The sequence below is a fragment of the Oncorhynchus tshawytscha genome, linkage group LG15, assembly GCF_018296145.1.
Source record: "Oncorhynchus tshawytscha isolate Ot180627B linkage group LG15, Otsh_v2.0, whole genome shotgun sequence".
Lineage (NCBI taxonomy): Eukaryota > Metazoa > Chordata > Actinopteri > Salmoniformes > Salmonidae > Oncorhynchus > Oncorhynchus tshawytscha.
Window position 1 is genome coordinate 23,536,922 of NC_056443.1, and position 15,859 is coordinate 23,552,780.

The 15,859-nt window shown below is 46.0% G+C and overlaps 2 protein-coding genes across 40 annotated transcripts in view; one reads left to right on the forward strand and one right to left on the reverse strand.

The window, feature by feature from the left end:
* LOC112214694 (receptor-type tyrosine-protein phosphatase delta) overlaps positions 1-15,859 on the forward strand; it is a 905,847-nt gene that overhangs the window by 479,040 nt on the left and 410,948 nt on the right. The gene's annotated exons all lie outside the window — the stretch shown is intronic.
* The window catches only part of LOC112267515 (contactin-5-like), a 210,093-nt gene that overhangs the window by 180,827 nt on the left and 13,407 nt on the right, over positions 1-15,859 (reverse strand). The window contains exons 2-4 of the mRNA XM_042298356.1: positions 14,126-14,307; positions 4,927-5,063; positions 989-1,118 (exon numbers count right to left, since the gene is read on the reverse strand). Coding sequence (XP_042154290.1) covers positions 989-1,118; positions 4,927-5,063; positions 14,126-14,307 — 449 coding nt within the window. The remainder of the gene's footprint in view (positions 1-988; positions 1,119-4,926; positions 5,064-14,125; positions 14,308-15,859) is intronic.

Here is a 15,859-nt window from a genome sequence, read left to right on the forward strand (position 1 = left end):
CAAAACACAAAATATTGTTCACTAGTGTTGTGGTCGTTCAGGATAAATCACCAACATCTTTCTCCTTTCTCCTCCTGTCATCTTTCCCCTTGAGCATCTAACCCTCTAAGTCACTGTTATCCATTCCTCCTCTGAAATAGAGACAAAATAAACTACTCTGGGCTGCCAACCTTCAGTCTGATTCATACAGACATCTCATTGCATATAACCACAAGGCTCTGCATGCATCCCAAATGGAACTCTTTTCCCTAAATAGTGCACTTTTTTTGACCGGAGCCTTATGGACACAGTGCACTATATAAGGAATAGGGTACAATTTGGGACACATCCTCTGTCATTCTTCTATTCATGGGAACACCTGTTCAGGTTCAATCAGGCTCCATTGATTGCCAATTAGCCTTCTGAACATTTAGTTTTATTCTCGTGTTGCTATCTTTCTCCCTTATCAGGCTGTGGCCTATTTCATGTTGCTATGCCAGTTTCACTGTTTATAGAGTCAAAGAAAAGACTAGGCTTACCTTTGTGGAAAAACAGGCCATTTTAAATTAACCTTTGTGGATAAACAGACCATTTTAAATGGACCTTTAAAGAGATTTTATCTTAATTAGAAAAACCTTTATGAATAAAGGTTAAATACAAATAAACCTTCCCTTTAACATAATGACAAACACATCAGAACAGACCTTGCCTTACCAAAATAACAAACAGCAACAAACCAGAGATAGCTGGTGGGTACGCAGCTGTGGTTGGTTCAGGAAGCAAACTGAAATTCCAATTCCAAGCAAAGAGAAACATTTGAATTTCTGTTTATTTCCTGAATTGACTGAATTCAAATGGATAGACTCCAACCCTGGTTTGCTGTGGGGCTTTTCCCAGTTCACATTATTATTTTCTTGTATTAATTTCTATTTAGTACCAATAACTAAAGGCACACATAGTGTTACAAGGAATATAACAACAACAACAACAGGTGAAAACAACAGCATACCTAAGATCTTGAGTTCTGCGCTGCAGTAGATGGCTCCGTATTTGTTCTCAGCGACACACTGGAACATCCCAGAGTCAGCCTGTTGGACCTTCTGGATAATGAGCTCTCCATTCACCATCTCCACCCTGATCTGAAACACAACATACTCCATTCACCATCTCCACCCTGATCTGAAACACAACATACTCCATTCACCATCTCCACCCTGCTCTGAAACACAACATACTCCTCTTATCAAGGGCATATCACATTGGCTGAGTTCCAGGGGACACCCCATTCCCTCTATATGGCACTACTTACATTAATAGACAAGAACAGCTCAAGGACAGAACTACATACATTTTATTAAAATGTACACAGTCTAGATATCAGTACAAACACACCAACTATCTAGGTCCAATAGGGGAGAGGCGTTGTTGTATCTGTTTACACCCCCCTTGGTGTTTTTCCTATTTTGTTGCATTACAACCTGTAATTTAAATAGATTTTTATTTGAATTTCATGTAATGGACATACACAGAATAGTCCAAATTGGTGAAGTGAAATGAAAAAAATTACTTGTTTCAAAAAATACAAAAAAATAAAACTGAAAAGTGATGTGTGCATACGTATGTATTCACCCCCTTTGTATATGTATTCACCCCCTTTGTATATGTATTGACCCCCTTTGTATATGTATTGACCCCCTTTGTATATGTATTGACCCCCTTTGTATATGTATTGACCCCCTTTGTATATGTATTGACCCCTTTGTATATGTATTGACCCCCTTTGTATATGTATTATTGACCCCCTTTGTATATGTATTGACCCCCTTTGTATATGTATTGACCCCCTTTGCTATGAAGCCCCTAAATAAGATCTGGTGCAACCAATTACCTTCAGATGTCACATAATTAGTTAAACAAAGTTCACCTGTGTGCAATCTAAGTGTCACATGATCTGTCACATGATCTCAGTATATATACACCTGTTCAGAAAGGCCCCAGAGTCTGCTACACCACTAAGCAAGAAGCACCACCAAGCAAGTGGCACCATGAAGACCAAGGAGCTCTCCAAACAGGTCAGGGACAAAAGTACAAATCAGGGTTGGGTTATAAACAAAATCCGAAACTTTGAACATCCCACGGAGCACCATTACACCCATTATAAAAAAATGGAAAGAATATGGCACCACAACAAACATGCCATGCGAGGGCTGCCCACCAAAACTCACAGACCAGGCAAGGAGGGCATTAATCAGAGGCAACAAAGAGACCAAAGATAACCCTGAAGGAGCTGCAAAGCTCCACAGTGTAGATTGGAGTATCTGTCCATAGGACCACTTTAAGCTGTACACTCCACAAAGCTGGGCTTTACAGAAGAGTGGCAAGAACAAAAATAGCAAACATGTTTGGTGTTCGCCAAAAGGCATGTGGGAGACTCCTCAAACATATGGAAGAAGGTACTCTGGTCAGATGAGAATATAATTTAGCTTTTTGGCCATAAAGGAAAACACTATGTCTGGTGCAAACCCAACACATCACGTATTCTAGAACTGGGTATATTGCTGAAATGATGCTGTGTATTCTAGAACTGGGTATATTGCTGAAATAATGCTGTGTATTCTAGAACTGGGTATATTGCTGAAATAATGCTGTGTATTCTAGAACTGGGTATATTGCTGAAATGATGCTGTGTATTCTAGAACTGGGTATATTGCTGAAATCATGCTGTGTATTCTAGAACTGGGTATATTGCTGAAATGATGCTGTGTATTCTAGAAATGGGTATATTGCTGAAATAATGCTGTGTATTCTAGAACTGGGTATATTGCTGAAATGATGCTGTGTATTCTAGAAATGGGTATATTGCTGAAATGATGCTGTGTATTCTAGAAATGGGTATATTGCTGAAATGATGCTGTGTATTCTAGAACTGGGTATATTGCTGAAATAATGCTCTGTATTCTAGAACTGGGTATATTGCTGAAATGATGCTGTGTATTCTAGAACTGGGTATATTGCTGAAATGATGCTGTGTATTCTAGAACTGGGTATATTGCTGAAATGATGCTGTGTATTCTAGAACTGGGTATATTGCTGAAATGATGCTGTGTATTCTAGAACTGGGTATATTGCTGAAATAATGCTGTGTATTCTAGAACTGGGTATAGAAAACTGTATTCTAGGTATATTGCTGAAATGATGCTGTGTATTCTAGAACTGGGTATATTGCTGAAATGATGCTGTGTATTCTAGAACTGGGTATATTGCTGAAATGATGCTGTGTATTCTAGAACTGGGTATATTGCTGAAATGATGCTGTGTATTCTAGAACTGGGTATATTGCTGAAATCATGCTGTGTATTCTAGAACTGGGTATATTGCTGAAATCATGCTGTGTATTCTAGAACTGATTTATATTGCTGAAATCATGCTGTGTATTCTAGAACTGATTTATATTGCTGAAATCATGCTGTGTATTCTAGAACTGGGTATATTGCTGAAATGATGCTGTTTATTCTACAACTAGGTATATTGCTGAACTGAATGCTGTGTATTCTAGAACTGGGTATATTGCTGAAATAATGCTGTTTATTCTAGAACTGATTTATATAGCTGAAATGATGCTGTGTATTCTAGAACTGGGTATATTGCTGAAATGATGCTCTGTATTCTAGAACTGGGTATATTGCTGAAATGATGCTGTGTATTCTAGAACTGGGTATATTGCTGAAATCATGCTGTGCATTCTAGAACTGGGTATATTGCTGAAATGATGCTCTGTATTCTAGAACTGGGTATATTGCTGAAATGATGCTGTGTATTCTAGAACTGGGTATATTGCTGAAATCGTGCTGTGCATTCTAGAACTGGGTATATTGCTGAAATGATGCTGTGTATTCTAGAACTGGGTATATTGCTGAAATGATGCTGTGTATTCTAGAACTGGGTATATTGCTGAAATGATGCTGTGTATTCTAGAACTGGGTATATTGCTGAAATCATGCTGTGCATTCTAGAACTGGGTATATTGCTGAAATGATGCTGTGTATTCTAGAACTGGTTATATTGCTGAAATGATGCTGTGTATTCTAGGACTGGGTATATTGCTGAAATAATGCTGTTTATTCTAGAACTGATTTATATTGCTGAAATCATGCTGTGTATTCTAGAACTGGGTATATTGCTGAAATGATGCTGTGTATTCTAGAACTGGGTATATTGCTGAAATCATGCTGTGCATTCTAGAACTGGGTATATTGCTGAAATGATGCTGTGCATTCTAGAACTGGGTATATTGCTGAAATGATGCTGTTTATTCTACAACTAGGTATATTGCTGAACTGAATGCTGTGTATTCTAGAACTGGGTATATTGCTGAAATAATGCTGTTTATTCTAGAACTGATTTATATTGCTGAAATGATGCTGTGTATTCTAGAACTGGGTATATTGCTGAAATGATGCTCTGTATTCTAGAACTGGGTATATTGCTGAAATGATGCTGTGTATTCTAGAACTGGGTATATTGCTGAAATCATGCTGTGCATTCTAGAACTGGGTATATTGCTGAAATGATGCTCTGTATTCTAGAACTGGGTATATTGCTGAAATGATGCTGTGTATTCTAGAACTGGGTATATTGCTGAAATCATGCTGTGCATTCTAGAACTGGGTATATTGCTGAAATGATGCTCTGTATTCTAGAACTGGGTATATTGCTGAAATGATGCTGTGTATTCTTGAACTGGGTATATTGCTGAAATCATGCTGTGCATTCTAGAACTGGGTATATTGCTGAAATGATGCTCTGTATTCTAGAACTGGGTATATTGCTGAAATGATGCTGTGTATTCTAGAACTGGGTATATTGCTGAAATCATACTGTGTATTCTAGAACTGGGTATATTGCTGAAATCATGCTGTGTATTCGTGAGAACCTGTGTGTGAGTACCTGTGGTGTGATCAACTTTCCATTGCGGAGCCAGCGGTAGGTGGGTCTAGGGATCCCTGTGGCCTTGCACTCCCAGTGCAGCTGATCTCCACTGTCCAACTGGCTGTCGTTTATCGTGCTGATCCACTGGGGGAAGGCTGAGGAGGAGAGAACAGATGAAATAGGAAGGCATATACACAGCATGCCTACACCCTTACCAGCATGCACGTGTATGCTGACACGTGAGAACACTGCCTCATCAATCCCTCTGTCACTCACACACACACATCATTTTGCACCACACTATGTTGTCCTGATCTTGCAGTATTTTGCCCAATTTATAACATGCAATGACTGTTATGTTGTCCTGACCCTGCAGTATTTAGCCCAGTGTTTAACCCTGCCCAATTAAGCTGCCAGGTTAGTCTTTCCTTCCTGGTTATTTTCTCCAAGGTGTTGACATAGATCAATTCCTGCTATCAAAACTAAATGAGACTGAAATCAAATTTGTCAAACAGCTATGTCCAGTGAATTTTATGAGAGTGAAAAAGAAGTGTTCCACAGTTGTTACCTGAATGAACTGAATTAGATAGGCCTCTAATTTATACACATATGTAACTGGTGGCAGGTAGCCTAGTGGTTAGAATGTTGGACTAGTAACCTGCAGGTAGCCTAGTGGTTAGAGCGTTGGACTAGTAAGCAGCAGGTAGACTAGTGGTTAGAGCGTTGGACTAGTGACCTGCAGGTAGCCTAGTGGTTAGAGCGTTGGACTAGTAAGCAGCAGGTAGACTAGTGGTTAGAGCATTGGACTAGTAAGCAGCAGGTAGACTAGTCGTTAGAGCGTTGGACTAGTAACCAGCAGGTAGCCTAGTGGTTAGAGCGTTGGACTAGTAACCAGCAGGTAGCCTAGTGGTTAGAGCGTTGGACTAGTAACCAGCAGGTAGCCTAGTGGTTAGAGCGTTGGACTAGTAACCAGCAGGTAGCCTAGTGGTTAGAGCATTGGACTAGTAACCAGCAGGTAGCCTAGTGGTTAGAGTGTTGGACTAGTAACCAGCAGGTAGCCTAGTGGTTAGAGCGTTGGACTAGTAACCAGCAGGTAGCCTAGTGGTTAGAGCGTTGGACTAATAACCAGCAGATATCCTAGTGGTTAGAGCGTTGGACTAGTAACCAGCAGATATCCTAGTGGTTAGAGCGTTGGACTTCTAACCGAAAGGTTGCAAGATTGAATCCCTGAACTGACAAGGTAAAAATATGTTGTTCTTCCCCTGAACAATGCAATTAACCCACTGTTCCTAGGCCGTCATTGAAAATAAAATAACTAGCTTGCTGTCACGAAGATGGTGCCGCTTCCTGTTCGGGCAGCGCTCGGCGGTCGTCGTCACTGACCTACTAGCTGCCATCGATTCCCTTTTTTGTTTCTTGTAGTTTGGTCTGATTGGTTACACCTGTTTTGAGTTTAGTTTTGTTTGTGGGCTATTTAAGGGCACTAGGCCCGCTGGCTTTTGTGCAGGCTTGTTTTCTGTTCATGGTTTTGGATTATTTGTGGATTCTATTTTTCCGGACAGTTTAGTCCTGTTTGTTTGGACTGGGTATTTTATGCGCCAGTGTTGTGTTTGGCATGTCCGTTTTCACTGTTTTTGGAATAAAGATCCACTTTCGGAACTAATTGCTCTCTGCGCCTGACTCCTCCACCCACTACTCCTAGAAGCCGTTACAGAAGCCCGCACCATACAATGGAGTCAGCAGAAGCAGCGACAATCCCTCTCCCATCAATGGAAGAGTGCATCCATCATCATACAGCTGTCCTCCATCGGATCGGTTCAGCGATGGACCAGATGATGGAGACGATGGAGCGATGGGAGAGAAGTGGTCTCCCGACGTCCACCCCAGCTCCCCCACAGACGACGCAAACCACTTCTCCCATGTCATCGTCTGGTTCCAGCACGTTGCGTCTCACCCCCCCGAGGGAGTACGATGGAGCGGAGGCTGGGTGCCAGGGATTTTGGCTTCAGCTCGAGCTCTACCTGGCTACCGTGCGTCCGACTCCCTCGGGTGAGGAGAGTGTGAGCCTCCTCGTCTCCTGTGTGTTGGGTAGGGCCCTGGACTGGGCCAACGCTGTCTGGAACAGCCCAGACTTGGCTCGGGACCACTACCCGGAGTGAGCGACTGTTCCACCTCAGACAGGAGACGAGGAGAGCGCAGGACTTTGCGTTAGAGTTCCGGACCTTGGCTGCTGGTGCGGGGTGGAATGACAGGGCCCTGATGGACCATTACCGATGCAGCCTCTGGGAGGCTCCGCCGGGAGCTAGCTTGTCGGGACACCACACTCTCCCTCGATGAACTTATAGACACGTCGATCGACTGGACAACCTGCTAGCTGCCTGCGGGCGTTCAGAGGGGGTCCTGTCAATTCCACCTCCCAGCCCGCCCGCTCCAACTCCGATGGAGTTGGGAGGAGCTGCATCTAGGGGAACCGGAGGAGGAGGCCGGAGAGGACACACTTCGGACCGGTGCTGGAGGAGTCCATCTGGGAGTCGAGCTGGCAGGCGGAACACTTCTCGGCCACCCCAGGTGAGTAGGCACAAAACTCACCCAGAGCTCTCTGTTGGTCACATGTTTTTGTTGATTTTTTTCCCTGCGTTTTTTCCCTCTCTCCAGCATAAGGCGCTAGTAGATTTGGCGCAGCTGGGAGTTTTATGGATCGCGGACACGCCCGTAGGTTGGGTATTCCGTTGGTGCAGATGGACCCATCTTTCCCCTTGCACTCCTTCGATAGCTGACCGTTAGGGTCAGGGATGGTCAGGGAGGCCACGATTCCGCTGGACATGGTAGCGCAGGGGGATCATAGGGAGCAGATCAGTTTCTACCTTATTGATTCACCTGGGTTTCCAGTGGTGTTGGGGATTCCCTGGCTAGTTATTCACAATCCCCTCATTTCCTGGGGGCTCTTCAGGGGAGGTCAGAGGAGGGTTCAGGTAGGTGTATAGGAGTTTCCATCGGTGCCACGTCGGTGGAGAGTCCAGACGAGGTTTCCACTGTGCGCATTCCCCCAGAATATGCCGATTTGGCTATCGCTTTTAGTAAAAAGAAGGCAACCAAATTACCACCCCATCGACGGTGGGATTGCGTGATAAACCTCCAGGAGAACGCTGCACTTCCCAGGAGTCACGTGTACCCATTGTCACAGGAGGAGACATTGGCTATGGAGACATACTGTATGTCACGGAATATCTGAGACAGGGGTACATCCGTCCCTCCATGTCACCCGTCTCCTCGAGTTTCTTTTATGTGAGGAAAAAGGAGGGAGGACTGCGTCCGTGCATTGATTATCGAGGTCTAAATTCAATCACAGTGGGATTTAGTTATCCGCTACCTCTCATCGCTACAGCGGTGGAATCATTCCACGGAGCACGTTTTTTCACAAAACTGGACCTCAGGAGCGCGTATAATCTGGTGCGTATTCGGGGAGGAGACGAGTGGAAAACAGCGTTTAGTACCACATCATGCCACTATACCTTGTACCTTGTCATGCCGTATGGGTTAAAGAATGCTCCAGCCGTCTTCCAATCCTTTGTAGATGAGATTATCAGGGACTTGCACGGGCAGGGTGTGGTGGTCTATATTGATGACATCTTGATCTATTCTGCTACATGCGCCGCGCATGTCTCCCTGGTACGCAAGGTCCTTGGGCAACTGCTGGAGCATGACCTATACGTCAAGGCTGAGAAATGTGTATTCTCCAAACAAGCCGTTTCCTTCCTGGGTTATCGCATTGCCACCTCGGGGGTGGTGATGGAGCGTGACCGCGTTAACGCTGTGCGTAATTGGCTGACTCCGACCACGGTAAAGGAGGTGCAGCGGTTTATAAGGTTTGCCAATTACTACCGGAGATTTATCCGGGGTTTTGGCCAAGTGGCGGCGCCCATTACCTCACTGCTGAAGGGGGGGCCGGTGCGTCTACGGTGGTCGGCCGAGGCAGATGGAGCCTTCAACCAGTTGAAGGTACTGTTCACTGGAGCTCCCGTGTTGACCCTTCGTTAGCATTCATAGTGGAGGTGGTCGGCCGAGGCTGGGGTTGGAGCCGTGCTGTCACAGGGCTCGGGGACGCCACCGAAGCTCTGTGCCTGCACTTTCTTTTCTAAGAAGCTGGGTCCGGCGGAGCAGAACTATGATGTGGGGGACCGGGAGATGCTAGCTATGGTAAAAGCCCTGAAGGTGTGGAGACACTGGCTTGAGGGGGCTAAGCACCCTTTCCTCATCTGGACTGACCACCGCAATCTGGAGTATATCCGAGAAGACTGACTCCGAGTCAGGCTAGGTGGGCCATGTTCTTTACAAGCTTTAGATTTACGATCTCTTATAGACCAGGTTCCCTTAACACAAAGGCCGACGCGCTGTCCCGTCTCTATGACACCGAGGACCGGTCCATCGATCCTACTCCCATCCTTCCAGCCTCTTGGCTGGTGGCCCCGGAGGTATGGGAGGTGGACGCAGACATTGAGCGGGCGTTGAGGTTAGAACCTGCGCAGTGGCCGACCGGTCTTAGTTACATGCCGCTTGGTGTCCGTGATCAATTGATTCGGTGGGCTCACACACTAACTTCTTCGGGTCATCCGGGGATTGCGAGGACAGTGCGGGGTCTTAGGGGGAAATACTGGTGGCCCACCTTAGCTAAGGATGTGAGGCTCTATGTCTCCTCCTGTTCGGTATGCGCTCAGAGTAAGGCTCCTAGGCACCTGCCTAGAGGGAGGTTTACAACCCCTCCCGGTTCCACAAAGGCCCTGGTCTCATCTATCGGTAGATTTTCTTACTGATCTTCCCCCATCTCAGGGAAACACCACCATTCTAGTCGTTGTGGATCGGTTCTCTAAGTCCTGCCGTCTCCTCCCATTACCTGGTCTCCCTGCGGCCCTACAGACTGCGGAGGCTCTATTTACCCACGTCTTCCGCCACTACGGGGTTCCGGAGGACATCGTATCTGATCGAGGTCCCCAGTTCACGTCCCGGGTTTAGAGGGCGTTTATGGAGCGTCTGGGGGTCTCGGTCAGCCTTCCCTCTGGTTATCACCCCGAGAGTAATGGGCAGGTGGAGAAAGTGAAGCAGGAAGTGGGTAGGTTTCTGAGGTCGTATTGCCAGGACTGGCCAGGAGAATGGGCGAGGTACGTCCCGTGGGCAGAGTTGGCCCAGAACTCACTCAGTCACTCATCACGAATATGTCGCCATTCAAATGCGTACTGGGCTACCAGCCGGTCCTGGCTCCATGGCATCAGAGTCAGAACGAAGCTCCTGCGGTGGAGGAGTGGGTACAGCGCTCTAGAGAGACCTGGCGGGCAGGTCAGGGAACGGCAGAAGAAGAGCGCTGACCGCCACCGCAGTGAGGCCCCTGTGTTCGCACCAGGGGACAGGGTCTGGCTCTCGACCCAAAACCTACCCCTCCGCCTGCCCTGCCGGAAGCTGGGGCCGCAGTGTGTGGGGCCATTTAAAGTCCTGAAGAGGATAAACGAGGTGTGTTATAGATTGCAACTTCCCTCTTACTCTCGCATTAACCCCTCGTTTCATGTGTCTCTCCTCAGGCCGGTGGTAGCTGGTCCCCTACAAGAAGGTGAGGTACCGGAGGTCCCTCCGCCCCCTATGGACATCGAGGGGTCCCCACCGTACACAGTACGAGCTATTCTGGACTCGAGACGCCGGGTGAGGGGCCTGCAGTACCTCGTGGACTGGGAGGGGTATGGTCGGGAGGAGAGGTGCTGGGTACCGGGTTGACACATTTTAGATCCTTCCCTCTTGAGGGATTTCCACCGCCTCCACCCGGATCGCCCTGCACCTCGCTCTCTGGGTCGGCGCGCTGCGGGAGCCGCGCGTCAGGGGGGGGTACTGTCACGAATCATGCCAAAGATGGTGCCTCTTCCTGTTCGGGCGGCGCTCGGCAGTCGACGTCGCCGGCCTACTAGCTGCCATCGATTCCCTTTTTTGTTTCTGTTAGTTTGGTCTGGTTGGTTACACCTGTTTTGAGTTTAGTTTTGTTTGTGTGGTATGCAGGCTTGTTTTCTGTTCATGGTGTTGGATTATTTGTGGATTCTATTTTTCCGGACAGTTTAGTCCTGTTTGTTTGGACTGGGTATTTTATGCACCCTTGTGTCCGTTTCACTGTTTTTGGAATAAAGATCCACATTCTGAACTACCTGCTCTCTGCGCCTGACTCCTCCACCCACTACGCCTAGTTAAAGAAATGGTTGATAATTTAATGCTACTACTCAGCAGAGATAGAGACACCTCCTCTCTTCCAGTTTGTTTTGTAGTCATTCATCCAGCTGCATCTTCTGTCCAGTCACTGAGAGAACCCTGGCTACAGTAACTTATAAGCAAAGACTGGGCATCCTTGAGTTACCAGCCCTGCCCACAACCATAATAAAACTATCTGATTGGGTACCTGCCTGTCCAAACACAAACAAGCATATGTGCTCAAGCGCGCATGCGCACACATACACTCTTCCTGGGCACCTGTACTTTCTGGCAGCTCGCTCTTCTCCCTGAATCACACAGAGCCAGGGAGAGCGTCATTGGTAGCAGGCTCACAATGCATGTCATTTAAACAGGTCAGCCTTTTGTGTGAACCTGACCATAATAGTCCAATCAAACCACACAGAGAAAATGCATCACCCTGAAGATGCTAAGACTAGAGGAGGAAGTGCCTGGCATACCAGGGGGCTGTAGCTCAATGGAGAGCTCATGTCCTGGTGTGTGCGTGCGTTAGATTGTGACTGTGTTCAGACAGGATAATTTGTCAAATCTGACAGCTGATTAATGATATATACAAACAATGTGCAGAGAGAGAAAAGCAAGTTGACACCAGGTTCAGTAACACCAGGTTCAGTAACACCACAGTAATACCACAATAACACCAGGTTCAGTAACACCACAGTAACACTAGGATCAGTAAAACCAGGTTCAGTAACACCGGGTGCAGTAACACCAGGTTCAGTAACACTACAGTAACACCAGGTTCAGTAACACCACGTTCAGTAACACTACAGTAACACCAGGTTCAGTAACACCACAGTAACACCAGGATCAGTAACACCGGGTGCAGTAACACCAGGTTCAGTAACACCAGGTTAAGTAACACTACAGTAACACCAGGTTCAGTAACACCAGGTTCAGTAACAGCACAGTAACACCAGGTTCAGCAACAGCACAGTAACACCAGGTTCAGCAACAGCACAGTAAAACCACAGTAACACCAGGTTCAGTAACACCACAGTAACACCAGGTTCAGCAACAGCACAGTAACACCACAGTAACACCACAGTAACAGCACAGTAACACCAGGTTTAGTAACACCAGGTTCAGTAACACCAGGTTCAGTAACACCAGGTTCAGTAACACCAGGTTCAGTAACACCACAGTAACACCAGGGTTAGTAACACCACAATAATACCAGGTTCAGTAACCGCACAGTAACACCACAGTTACACCATAGTAACACCAGGTTCAGTAACAACAAAGTAAAATCAGTGAGACCCCAGGAAGACCAGTTCAGTAACAGCACAGCAACACCACAGTAGATTCAGTATACTAACACCACAGTAACACCACAGTAACACCAGGTTCAGTAACACCAGGTTCAGTAACACCACAGTAACACCAGGTTCAGTGACACCACAGTAACACCACAGTAACAGCACAGTAACACCACAATAATACCAGGTTCAGTAACACTACAGTAACACCAGGTTCAGTAACACTAGGTTCAGTAACACTAGGTTCAGTAACACTAGGTTCAGTAACACTAGGTTCAGTAACACTAGGTTCAGTAACACTAGGTTCAGTAACACTAGGTTCAGTAACACTAGGTTCAGTAACACTAGGTTCAGTAACACCAGGTTCAGTAACACCAGGTTCAGTAACACCAGGTTCAGTAACACCAGGTTCAGTAACACCAGGTTCAGTAACACCAGGTTCAGTAACACCACACTAATCCCAGGTTCAGTAACACCACAGTTACACCATAGTAACACCGGGTTCAGTAACAGCACAGTAACACCACAGTAAGTAACACCACAGTAACAACAAAGTTAAATCACAGTGAGACCCCAGGAAGATCAACTTCAGTAACAGCACAGTAACAAAGTAGATTCAGTATACTAACACCACAGTAACAGTAGGTTCAGTAACACAACAGTAACACCACAGTAACAGCCAGTTCAGTAACACCACAGTAATACCACAGTGACACAACAGTAACAGCAGGTTCAGTAACACCACAGTAGCAGCATAGTAACTCCACAGTAACAGCATAGTAACACCACAGTAACAGCATATTAACACCACAGTAACAGCATAGTAACATCATAGTAACACCACAGTAACAGCATATTAACACCACAGTAACAGCATATTAACACCACAGTAACATCATAGTGACACCACAGTAACAGCATAGTAACACCACACAACCGTTCTTTTGTATTTTTTTGAACCATCATCTTTGAAATGCAAGAGTAAGGCCATAATGTATTATTCCAGCCCAGGTACAATTTAGATTTTGGCCACTAGATGGCAGCAGTGTACGGGCAAAGTATTAGACTGATCCAATTAACCATTGTATCCCCGTTTAAAAATGTTGTATCAAGACTGCCCAAATGTGCCTAATTTGTTTGTTAATAACTTTTCATTTTCAAAATTGTGTAATCTCAAACAATAGCATGGTATTACTTCACTGTAATAGCTACTGTAAATTGGTCAGTGCAGTTAGACTAACAAGAATTTAAGCTTTCTGCCAATATCAGATAAGTCTATGTCCTGGGAAATATTCTTGTTACTTACATACTAATGCTAATCGCATTAGCCTACGTTAGCTCAGCCGTCCCGTGGAAGGGACACTGATCCCGAAGAAGTGACCACAGTCACAGATTAACACCACATTCAAGGAATAATACCACAGTTACAGACTGACACCACAGTCACACATTAAAACCACAGTCACAGATTAATACCAGTCACATATTGACACCACAGTCACAGATTAATACCACAGTCTCATATTAACCCCACAGTCACATATTAACCCCACAGTAACATATTAACGCCACAGTCACAGATGAACGCCACAGTAACATATTAACACCACAGTCACAGATGAACGCCACAGTCACAGATGAACAAACAAACAATTAGACAACAACAACATGTAGCTCCAGTCCATCCCTCCTTAACTTACTGTAGATCTGGATGTGTCCCTTGAAGGCTGTTCCTCCCCTGGGGTTCTCCGCTTTACATTCATAGGTCCCAGTGTCCTCAAGCTGTACATTAGGGATCTCCAGAACAGCCTGGGACTTCCTCAGACGAGCCTTCTTAGGGATGTTACCATTCATCTTCCTCCACGTTATGGTTGGGACGGGACTTGAGAGGGTTAAGAGAGTGGAGAGGGTTAAAATACTAAATGTTTGCATTCTGTCGATAATATTTACAGCATGTGAACTCATACATAATACATTTGTGATATACAGGACAAGGAGAGCAGAGAGTTGATTGTTGTGACATGACTAGGAAGAGAAAGTTAATTTGACAACTCCAAAATCCAATTCCAGCCAGACAAGTGGATACATTTACAACCAGAATATAGTAAAGGACTAGCAGAAGAGGAATGTGGAAAGTCAGGGATTCAGTTCCCACGTTGTACACAGACCTATCCTGGCGATATAACCTGATACTTAATATACCGTATGTGACTGTGTTTTGTGTCCATCTACACACTAAAACACCTCTAAATAATTTACTGTGCCATAATCCAGAGTGACCTTGTATCTCTGAGTCTCTCTCTGCCCAAATGACCTCCAACTGAGAACGATGTCATTGACTACATGATATATTCAGATCAGGTTACCAGCCCAACTAATCATCATGATTTCTATGATTAGTATATGTGTGTGTGGCTGTTCATCATCCGTTTGTTGATGCTCCTCTATGCCCTTGTGACTGCTCTGCTCTCTCCATGATAGATGGGTTGAACATGTAGCAGGAGAACGTCATACTATACTATATCAGCAAGGCTCTGTGTATGACAGCTCCATTTGACAGCTCTCAGAAAGATGGAAATGTGACACCCCTGGAAATCCCCGGTGCTCCCATCCATCACTCGGCACAGATGAAAATGTTACATCGCTTTTTTATCACTTCCAAATTCACAAAGACATTTTAATATCGCTCAGAGTCCCAGTTGCCATGGTCTCTGTGAGTTAGATTCAGAGCACGTTCAGAGCTAACCACAGCAGTTACATCTCAAAATCACTCCTGGAAACCATGGACACTAAGGGAGTGAAGGGATGTCTGGACACCATGGGCACTAAGGGGGTGAAGGGATGTCTGGACACCATGGGCACTAAGGGGGTGAAGGGATGTCTGGACACCATGGACACTAAGGGGGTAAAGGGATGTCTGGACACCATGGGCATAAAGGGGACACTAAGGGGGTGAAGGGATGTCTGGACACCATGGGCACTAAGGGGGTGAAGGGATGTCTGGACACCATGGGCACTAAGGGGGTAAAGGGATGTCTGGACACCATGGGCACTAAGGGGGTAAAGGGATGTCTGGACACCATGGGCACACTAAGGGGTGAAGGGATGTCTGGACACCATGGACACTAAGGGGGTGAAGGGATGTCTGGACACCATGGGCACTAAGGGGGTAAAGGGATGTCTGGACACCATGGGCACTAAGGGGGTGGGAAGGGATGACTGGACACCTAAGGGGGTGAAGGGATGTCTGGACACCATGGGCACTAAGGGGGTGAAGGGATGTCTGGACACCATGGGCACTAAGGGGGTGAAGGGATGTCTGGACACCACACATGGGCACTAAGGGGTGAAGGGATGTCTGGACACCATGGGCACTAAGGGGGTGAAGGGATGACTGGACACCATGGGCACTAAGGGGGTGAAGGGATGACTGG